This window comes from Podarcis pityusensis (assembly GCF_964106645.2).
Source record: "Podarcis pityusensis genome assembly, chromosome: 11".
Classification (NCBI taxonomy): Eukaryota; Metazoa; Chordata; class Lepidosauria; order Squamata; family Lacertidae; genus Podarcis; species Podarcis pityusensis.
The window spans coordinates 14,610,039-14,626,346 of NC_138036.1; the positions used below are offsets into that span (position 1 = coordinate 14,610,039).

Genomic DNA, 16,308 nt, shown 5'->3' on the forward strand with positions numbered 1-16,308 from the left:
TTCTGGCTCCTGCTGCTGCTGTCTGAGTACTCTGTGAATGGAGAGCGTGCCTGAAGTCTCATTCAAAGGCTTAGGTCGTTAATCACCGTCGGAGGAGAGCCTAGATGGGGTTCTGAAAATACGGCCGGAGGAGTAGCCATTACAGCTCGGTCGTACGGAGGCTCCGACAGTTACCTCTTCAGCTTCCAACACCTCCTCCCAGTCTTTTCTCCCTTTGACCCCCATCGCCATCCCACCACCACTTCTCAGGTTTTGAGCCTGCTTCCCTTGGTGATTCCCCAGCTGGTTCCTCTCTTCGTTCAATCAGTGCATGACACTGACACTCTCTGGGGCTGTCTCTTTACCTCTGTGCCTTCCTGCAACAATTTATTCCATCTGACTGCCCAGACTCTTCCTCTTTTCCCTGCCTCACAGAATCCCCTTCTCTTGGTTTGTCCTCCTGCCCCCTGCCTCCTTTGGACTTCTACCTGTTCCTGACAGATGGGGAGAACTGTGTATGCCACTCTTGAGTTACTTGATGGAAAGGGGGAACATAAACATAGCAAATAAAGTAACAGTTGCACTCTCACGAAAGTCACTGAACACTATATGAATATACAAATATGTATTTGAAGTATAGTTTAATAAAAATATTCCGGACCAGTGAAAACACTTCTTTCACTTCAGTCAAAAGCATTAAAAATTAAGGCCTGTTAAATATGTACATTATCTTTAAGCAAATAAAAATATTTACAATTTATGGTTTGGATACAAGTGTATGGCATACCTATCTCTACCAGCACGTTAAAATTAATATTGCACCCAGATTAGGAGCTTGAAACGTGTGGCTCGCCACCTCCTCATCTTTGGATGGAGAGAAATCAAGCTAGGAAACTAAAGTCAATCTTCTCCCACCTAATGAAAAGAAAAAGCTGTAAACGTTTGCACATTAAATAACAATAATAATGAAGAAATGTATGAATTCCATGCTCCTAAAGGATGATTTTAGACTGCATGGTTTGCAAAAAAAAAAAAAAAAAGTGGAACTATATAGTGACTATTTAACAAGACACATTGGTGTATGCTGAAATTTTTGAAATGTAAACCATTTATATGTCCCAATACAAAAACCCTCTGAAGATCTGTACACTAAAAATCTCAAACATTTTTTTTACTATTAAAACATAGTGAAAAGGAGTCATCCTTGATGTGATCAGTTCTCTTGTTCCAGTTTGTGCTTTGAACCACCACCCAGTGAACAAAAAACATTTTATTCAGTTTAGTCTGTTTCACCCAGGACTTGTAACATGGGTCTCACTTAAGCGTGCACATTATCATGTGTGAAGAACCCATGCACACCTGGTTTTAGCCACATATACATGTGTAGTAAAATAGACAACGCATGTGCCTTTTAAGTACAATGGTGTCCACATGTTCTGCATCAGGTGTGGGGAACTACAATTCCCATCACACCCAGCAAAAATCAATGGCTAGGGATGATGGGAGTTGTAGTTCAGCAACATCCGGAGGGCCAAAAGTTCCTCACACCTGTTCTACGTGGAAACAATTCCCGTAATGTGAGAATCGTTGACGTCTACCTTGCATAAAGGTTAAGCAGGTAGAAAATCAAGGAAGTATGCCAATAATACACCCTTCACTGGTTTGATATCTCTTCCCTTTTTTCGCAAAACAAGATACAAAGAACACAGAGACTTTTAAAAAGAGTAAAGGCAGTGGTATAAAACAATATACCAGAAAAGAGATTCAATTCACCAAGTCCTGCTGGTGAACAATAGATGGTGATTTCAGTAGAGTATCCCCCAAGAAAGCCCGGTTGAGTGAATGTTGCAAACTAGCTATGCCTCTTGAACCAGACCTAGAACAGAGATAGGGAACTTGTACTTCCCAGATGCCACTGAACTACAACTCCCATCACCCCTGACTATTGGCCATTGTGGCTGTGGCTCATGGGCGTTGGAGTCTGAACAACATGCACACAGCCACAGACTCCCTATCCCCAATGCCAGATTAAGAGGCTAACCTGATTAAGATGCTTTGCATATACTGAACTTTCCCTACCCAAATCCCTGAAAATTATTAAAAGCATGCTGCCTTGGACCACAATACCCCATGGATCGGTGAATAATGGTTCCGAATGCTTGCAAAGTAAAACTGCACCTCTCTTGTCTTAAAAGAAAAAGAGGACATCTTTGGTTAGCTAAAAATAATAATCATAGCTGAGTTAGTGGAATGAAGTGGCAAACAGAACCATTTTGCTTCTCAGCTAAGTCCATCTTTGGTGTTGAGGCACGAAACATCAGTTGAAACTGTATTTTCATGGTTGCATTTTAAAAAAAGAAACATGAAGTTCTAAGTATCATTTTAAAAGAACAACCATTGCAATTGTTGGTCTTTAAGCCCATGGATTTATATCCTTCAATTTCACATGAAACAAAATATACAAGGATCAAGATCTGAAAACACTGCTCAGTTCTTCAGTTCAGTTATCTCAAACGAAGTAGCTTGAGGAGGAAATCAGGCTGTCTTCATAATCTTGATTTTTTTCCCCGAAAAAAGAAAAAAGAATCCTGAGTTTTTCATAAAAAAATAAAAACTTTGTGCAATTGTTTTTCAAAAGGGGGGGGGGGATCCACTTCCTGTAGGACACAGAAAATCATCAGCTGGCTTCTTCAGCTTGCCTAACTTCTGCTAAATTGTTGCCAAGGACTGCGGTTAACGAAGCTCTCCTTTTACGAATGATCCGCCCGGAAGCTATGAGGTCAGCGTAACCCCGCTGGTGGGAGAAGGCATAAGCAGAACGGCGGCCAGAGATCCCGCGGCGGAAGACGCTTTGCCTCCGCTTCCACTTTTCCTCTTCGGCCTTGAACTTCTTGCGATTCTTCTGGACCTTTTAAAGGAGAAAGTTGCACGAAAGGTTAACGACGAGGCAAGGAAGCAGACTCGCTTGCTACGGACAGAAGGTTAAGTGAAGTCCTGTGGACTTCTGGAAGATGCTGGGAACCCTAAGATGCTACTTCGCATTGAGACAGACCAGTGGGCTCGTTGAGCTCAGCTCCGCTCGCCCTGTTTTAAGTTAATGCCCTCTACATTTCTCATACGTACCTTCTCGCTTTCCGAAGGCCAAATGGTCATGCTCAAGAAACGGAGAGCGACCACTGGCAGCAAGCAAAGTGCAACGGATAGGATTATTGTCAACCAGAGATATGGTTGGCGGAGAGCGTTTGGAGCAGTGCCTGTAGGAGGAAAAAGAGAGGAAAGAATAATGTACACATAGCTATGGCTGTGGTGCTCCCCTTCATGCTAATAGTATCACACAGAAAGAAAACATGCTTGCAATGTTATTACCGGAAGAATTACTGGCTTTTTTTTTTTATTAAAAAAAGGCTTTGGTGATGGGTTTATGTTTTGAGAAGTAACTTCTAGAGCATTTCTCACATGGCCTCTTGGGGCCCAAATACTATGGCTCTTTGCTGCAATCCTCCAGATGCATTGGACTACAAATTCCATAGGCTCCAGGCAGCACAGGGCTGATGGGAATTTTAGCCCAAAGCATCAGGAGGGCACCAGGTTCGTGAAGGCTGAAGTGGGGTGTGTGTGTGTGTGTGTGTGTGTGTGTGTGTGTGTGTGTGTGTAATAAATGAAGCTGCCTTGCATCAAGCAAAGCCATTGGTCTACCTCAAGATTTCCCCAACTTAGGGCTCGAACTGTTTTTGGACTACAACTCCCATGATCCTTAGCTAGCAGGACCAGTGGTCAGGGATGATGGGAATTGTAGTCCAAAAGCAGCTGGAGACCCAAATTGGTCTATCTTGCCCAACACTATCTAGTCTGACTTGCAGCAGCACTTCTAAGTCTCCAGCAGGTGTACCTACCAACCCTGCTATTTGAGATCCTTTGAGATACCAGAGATTTAACCTGGGGTCTTCTGCAATGTGTGCCCTTCTACAGAGCTCTGCGGTCCCCAGCCCCTGCTCCATCTCTAAAGCCACTTTGACGATGACTGCTTTTGTGGAAAGGTGGCAACAGAAAAGGCAGGAAGGGAGGGGGTTATTGGTTTGTTTTTGTTCTTGCTTTTATTCTGTATTTTGTGTTTTTTATCTTCCACTTTTATGTTGTGAACCGCCCTGTGATCTACAGGTTAAGGGCAGAATACAAATTTAAATAAAAATAAGATGGTGATGTTTTTATGATGATTTATATGAATGCAAACAACAAATCAGATTAGAAACCAGATACAGATACAGAAATTTGATGTCCCAATGCGAACTCAAATTTGAAGATTAGTGGTTATTAGCAACAGCCCCATTAAAAATTGCTAGTGTACATTGGGTTTGGTTCCCAACCAAGCATGGCCTCAAATATGCCTGTGATATGTTGTCAGTTTTCTGGACTTCAACAGCTTCAGCCGTACATAAAATTCAATGAAATTGAATAAAATGGAGCCCCCGCCTTACCAGGCCCAAACTTTAATTACGGTAAACTCTTGTTTCTCTTTTAAGATCGCCTTTGCCAAATGGTGTTGAACTTCAACTCCAATCAGCTCCAGCCAGCATGACTGGGGATGATGGGATTTTTAGTCCCAACGACATCATGGAGGGCACACCAGGATAGTGTAGACTCTTTGGGGTGTGTCACATGGCATTTGTAGTCACTAATGTGGCTGCAGCTATGGTGACTTAGTTAAGTACTGACCTGTAAACTGAAAAGCAGCAGGAAAAAGGACATGGATCCCAGCACTGTGTAGATCAAACATAATTCCGAAGTAAAGTGCAATACTCCCAAATATTGAGAAAGCATTCACAAACGTCCAATAAGATGTATCCAGCCCCATCTAGAAGCAAACAGACAGACATGTGGAAGTTAGAAAGAGGGAAGATCACAGTGCAGGTGGGAGGTGTCAATAGTTTCTGCAAAACCTTGAAGAAAGTTCTCCAGAAGAAGAAGAGTTTGGATTTGATATCCCGCCTTTCACTCCCTTTAAGGAGTCTCAAAGCGGCTAACATTCTCCTTTCCCTTCCTCCCCCACAACAAACACTCTGTGAGGTGAGTGGGGCTGAGAGACTTCAAAGAAGTGTGACTGGCCCAAGGTCACCCAGCAGCTGCATGTGGAGGAGCGGAGACGCGAACCCGGTTCCCCAGATTACAAGACTACCACTCTTAACCACTACACCACACTGGCTCTCAATGGGCAAAATGAACACAAGGGAGGGGAGGACAAAGGAGACCGGCACCTCCATTTACTACTTTCTCCCAGCTATTCCCAAGCTGTTCTTCAGCTTGACTTTCTGAGGAATCGCATGCTCAAGTGGACAGAGCAGGGAGCCATCCCTCAGCCCTCCTGGTCTACTGCAAGAGCAATTTATTTCTCTCTCCCCCCCCCCCCTCTCTCTCATTTCCTTTCCCTCATACCATTTCCCATAGCCAACATTTCGCCTCTCCTGCTTTAAATATTTCTGGGTTTGCTTCAAAGAGAAGCAGGAGTTGCTTGTGCTCAGAAGACAGCACGAAAGAGTTATCATGAAACTCCCTGCTTACAAAAATCCGGCTATCGTCCATGCATTGTTTGCACATAGGAGTATCAGCTAAAAATCTCCTCATTCCTGTAGCCTTTGGAACACTGTGGAATCGGCTTTGACCTGCATAACTTGCTTACGTTGTGGGTTGTGATTTTACTTTGGGTTTTTATGATTGTTGTAAAAGCTGTGTCCTGGTCTCTCACGAGAGGAAGGGCAGGATTGTAAGAAAAATAAGGAACAACTGCAAAAAGCCCAAATCACTCGGCGCGTTTGCACTCTTGCCAGATGCTACTTCTGGTGATAGGGGCCACACGGGTTTCCTGCAGGTTTCCTGCTCCTCTTGCAAGAGTTCCAGTGGTTAAGATGCACAGATGTGAGGGTTAGATGAAGGGCAGAGTTGCTACAAGACAGAGCCGTAGCAACACTCTGGGCTCCATCTGCACCATACATTTAAAGCAGCATCATGCCACCTGAAAGAGTCATGGGCTTCTCTCAAAGAACTGTAGTTTATTGAGGCTGCTGAGAGTTGTCAGATTCCTATTCCCCTCACAGCGCTACAGTTCCCAGAGTGACAACTAGGAAGAGGGATTGATTCTTAAACCACTCTGGGATTTGTAGCTCTGTGAAGGGAATAGAGTTCTCCTAACACAGGTATGTCCAAAGGTATGTATTGGGAGCTTAATCCGGCCCCTGTGGCAGTTTATTTACTGGGGTAAAATCCTAATAAAAAAAGCTCAACAACTTTGATTGGCCGGTTGGCCCTTTGGTCAGCCTTCACGGCCCTTCATTTCATCAAATCTGGCCCTCTTTGAAAGAAGTTTGGACACCACTGTCCTAACAGCTCTCAACAAGCTACAGTTCCCACGATTCTTGGGGGGGGGGGGATAAGCCAGGACAGTTTAAAGTGGTATAATACTGCTTTGAATGTATAGTGCAGACAGGGTCTCTCTCTCAGCCCTCCTCACACCCAGTCTCATATCGCATAAAACTTTTCCAGGTCTGCAGGACTGAGAAATGGTTGTTCAGTTTCTCAATCTCCCACCCGCACACACAATGTCTGGCCGTAAATCTCTGTGTTCACAGCATCAGAGAGAGTTTGATTACCAAGCTGCCCACTTCACTGATGTGTTTTGTGTACATCAGAAGAGCTATATGAGATTCATCTACTTGCCTGAAAGTTGACTGCGATTATGAGAGAGGACGCTGCTGTGACAGCAAAGGACTGGTAATCTGAGGGTGCTTCTCCATCTTGCCCCATGGTTTGTAGGTAAGCACCGTACGGTATGAAGAAAATAATCAGTGATGATAGAGCACCGTGCAGGAGGCTTTCAAAGAACTTCCTGTAGTTGAAAAGCAAATCTCTCTGTCCCGATACGTACAAGGCAGGAAAACGTATGCTCAGCTTGTCACTCACGTCCTTAAAGAAATCATTGCAATTTTATTACTACAGCAATTTTTTTTATCTTGAAAGGTAACTATAAAATATGCACACACAACTACTCTGTAATATTAATCAGAAACATTCAATTCCAAAACAGAAAGGCAGCCATATCTCAATTACAGAAACAGTGAGAAAAATTGGTCCCCAGTAAAAAATGGCCCAGTTTGCATGTAACACTATGAACATGTGAGCATGTGAGCTCCCAGAGAGGCAACTGTGGCCTCTTTGCTTCTCCTCTGGTCCTGCTGCACTGCACATAAGCAAAACCATGATTTGGCTTAGTGTTTCATCTTACCCGATGCTCATGATTTGTCTCCTCTGGACAAACCACAAACTGAAACCCAAGAACAAGCCTTCGTTTACAGCTTTGGCTTGTCTGGAACACAACAAACCACCACCCCTGGTTCAGATGACACACTAAACCATGGGTAGGCAAACTAAGGCCCGGGGGCCAGATCAGGCCCAAACGCCTTCTAAATCTGGCCTGCGGACGGTCCGGGAATCAGCGTGTTTTTACATGAGTAGAATGTGTCCTTTTATTTAAAATGCATCTCTGGGTTATTTGTGGGGCTTGGGGATTCATTCATTTCCCCCCCAAAAAAAGAAAATATAGTCCGGCCCCCCCACAAGGTCTGAGGGACAGTGGACCGGCCCCCTGCTGAAAAAGTTTGCTGACCCAATCATAAACCCAATCACAACAGCAGCAAGATTGGAGGAGGAAGAGCAAAGCAGCCACAATCTTATCTCTGAGAACCCACTAAGCAAACTGGGTCAATATTTGCAGGTATTTCAATATAAATAAGGACTTACGTTTCTGCTTTGACCAGTGGAAGGTCACACCCTTATTTCCATACTGCTCAAGAGAAGCTCTGCATATAACTGCACTATGGTACCAGAAAATGCCCAGGTCTTCCCTTATGCTGCTTATGCAAACACTTCCTCACTGTGGACATCCACACCAATGCACGGATGTCTAGAAGGTGGGCCCAGTGGCATGCTCAGCACTAAGGGGGATGTCAGCAGTATGGTTCTGCTTCTGCAGCCTCCTCAGCATGTAATATATGATGGGAGCTCCAAGGTTGCTCAAAAGCAACCTGGTGCCTAACGTAAGACACTAAGACTTTACAGGCACAGGGCTTTTATATAGCTCCCTGATAAGTCTTGAAACACAGGCATTTTTGCAGGGTTTTGCCTCACCCCCAGAAGCACGCTCCATTGTCTCTCAAGACTGATGAATGCCAGCAACAACCTCATTCAAAGAGGAAGAGGAATCTGGAGGCTGGTTATACAAGAGTCCGTTCACTGAACACCCAACCTCACCTAGAGTCACATGGGTTTTTCCTATGATAGAATCAGCAGGTCTGAAGGTGTGGCCTTGATGTGGGAGGTAGCTACAGGATTTGTGCTCCTAGTTCTACAGTATATCAATAGAGCCAACCACAGGTAAGTGGTTTTGAGCAGGATGGAGGTCACTAACACAGAGGATTCAGGTCAGCTGTTTCCATGGCATCCCAAAGTCTGAACTGCTTTTAAAAGAAATAAATTCTGACTTTGTTGGCATACCTGGTCAAGCAACCCAACGAGGAGAACTGGCAGGCTGGAATATAATACATTGTAGAGAGTGATAAACCAATCTTCATAAGCTGTCTGCAATAAATAATATAATAATAATTTGGTTACATCATTTTTCTATCTCCCATGTAAAGAGAGAGAGAGTGTGTCAGTCAAGAGATTGTAACTAGAATTGAAAGAACAGGCATCCACAAACAGAATTAACTGCACATCTTATTTTTCTCTTGCAGTTCTCAGTTGTTGAAAAGTTACACAGCAGTTGAGTTCCAATTGTAGGCTCTCTTCATAACACAATAAATTAGTTACAGGTAGGTAGCCGTGCTGGTCTGCCGTAGTCGAAACAAAATAAAAAAATTCCTTCCAGTAGAACCTTAGAGACCAGCTAAGTTTGTTATTGGTATGAGCTTTCGTGTGCATGTACACGAAAGCTCATACCGATAACAAACTTAGTTGGTCTCTAAGGTGCTACTGGAAGGATTTTTTTTTAATTTTGTTTCGACAATAAATTAGGTCACCAGGAACAGTTTTGACTGGAATAGCACTTAAACCTTCAGCACAATTCTAAAAAATTCACTTTGGAGTAAAACTTCATGAATATTATTTGGTACTGATGTTCCTGCCTCTTAGACTATGAGCTAACTTGGACATTTATGAGCCCCACACCCCTGCCCCCGCTTTTCTCTCTTACCTGGGCAGAATAGCCATTGAAGAAGGAGTACCAAAAGTGGACTAACGTAAATGCAAAGTTTTTGTAGAAGAAGTATCGAAGGAACTTGCACATCCTTATGTACGACCATCGGCCATGAACAAGCAACAACCTTTGGAGGAATCTGAACTGGCCAAAAGAGTAGTCGCTGGACATGACTGCTTGCATTCCTTCTTGTCCACTTATGCCAACACCAATATGGGCCGCTAGAACAACAATGAAAACACACAGTTGAGAGTTCCTTCCACGAAAAGCAGTCACCAAGGAAGGGAGGGAGTTGAGGGCCAGGTTTGCACATAATGCTAGCCAATGATTAACATTAACCAAGCTTTATCAACTAACAACAAACCACGGGTTAAGAGTGTGGCTTGTTCGTGGTCAATAAACCTTTGTTAAGCCCCGGGTCTGGATGATCCAGTTAACTATTTACCTTAGGATTATATGTAAACCAGGTCTAAGCGTCATAGAGGCTTCACATTTTAATAAATCAATCATATATGTATTTTCACCTGCTGTGTACAAAGATTAAAAACAAACATTTTCACTGCATGTGAGGCTAGGCCGCCCATTATTTCCTGCTTTCCCAACATTAAATTCTGACATGAGTGTACAGTGGTACCTCAGGTTAAGTACTTAATTTGTTCCAGAGGTCTGTTCTTAACCTGAAACTGTTCTTAACCTGAAGCACCACTTTAGCTAATGGGGCCTCCTGCTACTGCCATGCCGCCAGAGCGTGATTTCTGTTCTCATCCTGAAGCAAAGTTCTTAACCCGAGGTACTATTTCTGGGTTAGCGGAGTCTGTAACCTGAAGCGTATGTAACCTGAAGCATATTTAACCCAAGGTACCACTGTACTGTGTCATCTAAAAAGTTCAGAATTCTCAAAAATAGTAGAAAGGAAAAAGTAGACCCAGAAAATAAGGAATGTGGTTGGCAAACTGGGTCAAGAAAAAGAATTTGCAGCATTAAAACATTACTACCGCAAGAATAAAAGATGGGACATGCCATTGCCCAAATGCACTTGGGTGCATTCCTCCCCCCCCCCCCCGAGCAATTTAAATTGAAAAACAATGGAGGTGAGGTAGCCTTCCTGTTTTCTGTCTTAACTGCACCAGTGCAGCCCTGTTCCATATGTTTACTGTGGCCTTTCCAGGCTACTGATTGACAGGCATCTGTCGGAAACTGTTAAAGTTACATTTTGTACAGACTGTTAATACCGCTGGTATTCTTTTACTGTTGTTACTGGATTTTTATTGGACTTTATTGTAACCCGCCTTGGTTGTTTTCACAACAGGAGACATATAAACATTTAAATAAACAAATGTGTTTTGGCAAAAAAAAAAAAAATGCGTGCACCACTTACTTTTTATCATATTTACGTCGTTAGCACCATCCCCGATGGCCAAGGTTATGGCTTTCTTGTACTTCTTCACCAGGTCAACCACCATGGCTTTCTGCTTGGGCGTCACCCTGCAGCAAATCACTGCGCTGCACTCGCAAGCTAAGTCCACAAAGTTCTGCTGCTGCTGCTCCTTGACCAGCTCGGCTCTCCTTTTGCTCTCCATCTGCTTTTGCTTTTCTTCTGCTGTCCTTGGAAACTTCAGCTTCAAGAGTTTCTTCTTCTTCTTTTTCTTCTCCAGGAGAATTTCATTCTGTAAGAAATAATCGTTCTCGGTAAACTTCCAGTTGCTATAAAAATTAGGAGTGTGCACAGGTTCTCTGTAGGGGCTGAATAAAGAGGCAAATACCATCGTGCAAGTCAGATCAGGTCTACCAGAGAGCCACAGAGCCCTCTGCATTCATGCTTTGCTGTGCCAATGCAGCTCTACACTTACCTATATGTTTGACTAGGTCTATGTGAATCCCCGCAACGGGGTGAGCTCCCATTGCTTGGTCCCTGCTCCTGCCAACCTAACAGTTCGAAAGCACGTCAAAGTGCAAGTAGATAAATAGGTACCGCTCCGGCGGGAAGGTAAACGGCATTTCCGTGCACTGCTCTGGTTCACCAGAAGCGGCTTGGTCATGCTGGCCACATGACCCGGAAGCTGTACGCCGGCTCCCTCGGCCAATAAAGTGAGATGAGCGCCACAACCCCAGAGTCGGCCACGACTGGACCTAATGGTCAGGGGTCCCTTTACCTTTTATAGAGCACTGAAGAGTTGTGGATTGTTATTTTTTATTAGAACACAGCAGAGGAGTTTGGTGTTGTTGTTGTTGTTTTAAAAAGAAAAGTTAAAAGCATCATTTAACCTTTTTAAATTAAATTTAAAAATTATATTCAATTTTTAAAAATAAAAATTCTACACTTCTCTTCTTTAGCAACTGCTTCCCCCCTCCCGAACTTCAGAAATCCACATGTAGAATTCTATTCAGCCTCATACTGTAAGGCTTGTCATCGACCTGTAAAGGCTGATTGGGAAGGCTGAAAAGGTTTTTTTTAATGTCCCAGGAAGAATATATACTTTGCCATCTCTTAATTATTTTGAACTAAGAAATCAACCAACTCACATTTCCCCCCTCCTCATCCCTTTTACTTCCTCCACAAAAGGTCCCTAGACCTATTTAACTGCAATTTGGGAGGCTTGGAGACCTTTGAAGTGGTCCGAAAAATTTCATCCACTGTCATTGAAAGATTATTGCAAAGTAATTCAGAAGTCTAAATACAGGCAGCAAATGCACAGAGCAACTCAAAATCTGATTAGAATTTGAAAACACCACAAGAGATAGAAAGTGAATCTGGGGTCATGTGCACACCACCCCCTATAAAAATGGCATGTTGAGGTTTTACCTCTTTTGTTTGCAATGACTTGACACATCTAAAGTCATACATCATCAGTAAAATTGCCTTCAGGTTGCTTATGAGTATTTGGCTTAGTAGCCACATTGATTCTGTACTGCAAGATGTGTCTGAAACATCTCTGTGGATCAGTTGCAAAGACCTTCTGCAATGCCATTCACCATCAGATATATCTTCTAATAATACACAATCATTAACAACCTTATTCAGTAAAATATCCTTATGGAAAATGCTGCCTGCTGTCAGTGGTATGTGCGTTCGTCCCAAAGGATGATTGATCTGATCCTGTACACCTGTTACACTTATTCAAATGGCCAAATATCTCACTGAGCTGGGTAAACAAGCTAGATAAACAGAAAGCAAATATTCTAACTCCATGACTCCACAGGAAGCATCAAAGGCAAAAAGCTTTGACCCATTAAAAAAGGAGTAACTTTATGAATATTCTCCAATTTCCTGAATATGAAGACAGTTTTAGTTCCATGTGGGTGTTGGTGGCTTTGCAAGACCATGTGCTTACCTGCCTTGATTCGCTAAATTCTTAGCATTTTATTTTCTGCTGTTTGGGTATGGAAAACTCTCACATCAAAGTAATCAGTGCACCTCTAATCCATACTTACCAGCCATGAGCCAGTGATAATTAGGGCACGGTTTCTACCCGACTCAAAAAAGGGATCGTTGCTTCTTTGAGATGAATTCGTGTTCGATCCGACTACGTTCCTCTGGTTTTCCAACCTTGTCTGCAGAAGAGCACTAAATAGGTGTAGAGGCAAAACCAAAATCTTACTATTTAACCACGATGGGTGTAACAATTCAAGATGTCCAAGCAAATGCCACTAGGATTTAGCAAGAAAGGCCACTTTGCAACTGAATGGTGTACAAAACCTACAGCATATTTTATTCTTAGTGGCATTTGATCCAAAATATTCTAGAACCTCGGCATATTCCACTGACTAATAATAATAATAATAATAATAATAATAATAATAATTTTTATTTATACCCCGCCCTCCCCAGCCAAGGCGGCTAACAAGCAATAATAAAAACAAATTGAATGAATACAACTTAAAAACAAAATTAAAATACAACATTAAAATATTGAAACCTCATCGCAGGAGGAGAAAGGGAAAGAAAGAGGGGGAGGGAATCAAATTGGCTCCAAGCCAAAGGCCAGGCGGAACAACTCTGTCTTACAGGCCCTGCGGAAAGAAATCAGATCCCGCAGGGCCCTGGTCTCATGAGGCAGAGCGTTCCACCAGGCCGGAGCCAGTGTTGAAAAGGCCCTGGCTCTGGTTGAGGCTAATCTAACTTCCTTAGGGCCCGGGACCACTAGGGTGTTGCTATTTATGGACCTTGAGGCTCTCCGTGGGGCATACCGGGAGAGGCGGTCCCGTAGGTACGAGGGTCCTAGGCCGTGGAGGTCTTTAAAGGTCAAAACCAGCACCTTAAATCTGACCCTGTACTCCACCGGGGGCCAGTGCAGCTGGAAAAGCTACAAGGCTTCTGAAACCTCTTAGTCTTGATTGTGAAATTCCTTAATCTTACCCTAACAAGAAATCCTAAGTATTTCACCAGGAACTAAACCCCTGTAGCAAAGGTGAGTCTACAAACCTGAGTCATTCTTTTTCTGACTCAGTGGCAGGTAAAAGCAGAGAAGCTACAGGTGAGAGAGGGGGCTTAACCATCCCCTCCACAAACTTCTCTCCACCTGTAATTCACCGAATGTTTTCCCTATAACTGGGGTTCCCATGTATGTGTCACATTGAGTGGGAGGGTGGGGGACAGCAGTTAGAAGAAGGAGGGTAAAACTGTCTCCAGGCTCAGATAACTTTTTGTGCACTGTAATATTCTGTACTGGACTTGTAGCACAAGTAGCCAGAAAAACAGTTCATCACCACTGTTTTACAGATCAACAGCTGTCCAAGTTAGTGGCACCAGTCCTTAACAAACCCTTAGAATTATCCTCCTAAGCACAGGTTACTACATCAACCTTAAGTACTATTTCTCTCATTCATCCATTCCCCAAAATTTCTATATTCCACCTTTCCTCCTAAAACTAACAGGAGGTGTGTGTAAGAGTTGTTGCTATTATTATTTATTAAATTTGTTAGTTGCTTTATCTTGCCCAGGGCATTTCAAAGCAACTTACAACAAAACAAACAGACAAGAAAACTCCCGACCCCATACATACATTAAGACGAAAAGGAAATGCATTAAAAAAAATCCCACTCACTTCTAAAAGGCCACAGATAGTTAAAGGCCAAAGGCCCAGTTACAGAGGAAAGTTTTTGTCTGGTGCCTAAAGTTATATAATGATGGCACCCGGCTTCAGGAAAAATAGTTATCCTATTTTGTCCTCACAACTGCCTTGTGAGGTAGATTTAGGCCAATGAGGATGATGGTTCCTGTGCTCTGTTAAGTTGTGGGTGAACATATCAGACGACACAGCAATTCTTCAAACAGGTCTTGTTTATTCACAGGCCAGAACAGAACTGAACTGAAGGGTTCGGCCAGCCTGCTTATATAGAGCTCCACTAGAACGCAACAGTAACCACTTTCTGTAACTGTCCAATCACTGAACGTCACTTTCGATCCCTTATTTGCATATGTGGACCTGAACTATCTACAGTATCCCCCTGCTGGCCCAGGGTGAGATCTTCAGTATGCTCTATTTGTCCTAATGGACCAGCCTACACTGTGACTCCATTCAGTAGAGATCCCTTGCATGCAAAAGAAAACCCCAGGGTTTTTCTTCCTGTTTACCTGATGTCTTCTCCATAGTGGATAGTTGTTTCATCCGTTAAGAGTTCACAGGAAAACCCGATGTTTTCTGCAGTTTCTGCAACAGAACAACAAAATGCCGTGTCATGATCTGTTAGCTCACCTGACTTTTCACAAGCATATGCCGGCACTGCACTTACGACAGCAATTCAAACCACAAGGAAAAAGCCCTGGAACAGAGCTATTCGCTTTGCATTCGCACCCCTTGGGTAAATAAGCAGCTATTTATATACACATTACCTTTCTTGTCGCCTGTCAGCACCCATATCTTAATATCTGCCTTCGCCAGTTTGGATATTGTTTCTGGAACTCCATCCTGCAACTTGTCTTCAATTGCTGTAGCACCCAGGAGCTGCCGGTTATTTAAAGAACAAGCATTTTTAGTATGGCCGTTGTCAGATCTGAAGCCTATGACTCCTCACCACCCAAGCATCCTGGGAACTGTAGCTCCCCCCCCCCCACTGGGCTACAATTCCCAGCATCCTTAAACTACACTTCCCAGGATTCTTTGGGCGAAGTCACATGATAGATGTGTTTTAAATGCATGGTGTGGCTATGCTAGAAATGACTAACAGAATATATCAGGTTACATTCAAAAGCCATAGGTTTCCCTACCCAGACATAGGAGGCTGGATAGCTCAGCCGGCAGAGCATGAGACTCTAAATCTGAGGGTCGTGGGTTCAAGCCCCACTTGGGTGAAAGATTCCTGACTGCAGGGGGTTGGACTAGATGCTCCTTGTGGCCCCTTCCAATTCTACAATTCCATGATCTCCACATGGAAAAGATCATCCCAAAGCAACTTACAACAACTTTTAGTATGCCAAAGCAGCCTCTATTGCAGAGAAGTTCTTCAGGCGTCAGGATGCATGTATGTGGGTGCCAAAGGAAAATAAACGTGTAGCCATCCAAGCAGTGAAGAGAGAGGGGCCCAGAAAAACACGTGTGCATTTAAGAAAATGCTATTTGAGTTGACAGCCTCATAGGAAGTATTGCAAGGTCAAGTGTGGAAGCAGACAGCAAAAGCTCCCTTCCCCAGCCACTCCCAATAGACTTACAATTAGATTTCTTTCAATTTCTTCATACACCTTGTCCAGAGCTTCGTCACGGTTTCTTGTAGCAACACTAGCAGCCATGAATTTTTTATTCCACGCCTCATACTCCTCTTCGCTAATGTCCTTGTAGCAAAGGCACAACGTTCTAAGGGTTTCATTTGCAAAGATCTACCAGGGGGAAGGAACGAGAATGTATCAGTTTTTAAAAGTTGGACGGCCATCTGTCAAGGATGCTTTAGTTGAGAGTCCTCCATTGCAATCCAACCCTGCAATTCTATTATCTGAGAAAGCTCTCTGTGACAAAAACAGATTGACAGGTATCACTCTGCCAAGCAGGGATTGTGAATAAAATGGAAGGCATTTTGGAATAACTGAAAGATGCAGAGAAATCTAAGCAGAAACAAATGCAGCAAGTCCGCCAATTTTTGGGGGGTGGTCAGCA

At 43.4% G+C, this 16,308-nt stretch overlaps 1 protein-coding gene across 1 annotated transcript in view; it reads right to left on the reverse strand.

Annotated features, from left to right (window-relative positions):
* Positions 1 to 603: 603 nt before the first annotated feature.
* The window catches only part of ATP8B1 (ATPase phospholipid transporting 8B1), a 68,852-nt gene continuing 53,147 nt past the window's right edge, over positions 604 to 16,308 (reverse strand). The window contains exons 18-28 of the mRNA XM_080973420.1: positions 15,870 to 16,034; positions 15,054 to 15,165; positions 14,796 to 14,871; positions 12,653 to 12,785; positions 10,599 to 10,887; positions 9,218 to 9,441; positions 8,521 to 8,604; positions 6,688 to 6,933; positions 4,693 to 4,831; positions 3,103 to 3,233; positions 604 to 2,887 (exon numbers count right to left, since the gene is read on the reverse strand). Coding sequence (XP_080829546.1) covers positions 2,657 to 2,887; positions 3,103 to 3,233; positions 4,693 to 4,831; positions 6,688 to 6,933; positions 8,521 to 8,604; positions 9,218 to 9,441; positions 10,599 to 10,887; positions 12,653 to 12,785; positions 14,796 to 14,871; positions 15,054 to 15,165; positions 15,870 to 16,034 — 1,830 coding nt within the window. The 3' untranslated portion in view covers positions 604 to 2,656. The remainder of the gene's footprint in view (positions 2,888 to 3,102; positions 3,234 to 4,692; positions 4,832 to 6,687; positions 6,934 to 8,520; positions 8,605 to 9,217; positions 9,442 to 10,598; positions 10,888 to 12,652; positions 12,786 to 14,795; positions 14,872 to 15,053; positions 15,166 to 15,869; positions 16,035 to 16,308) is intronic.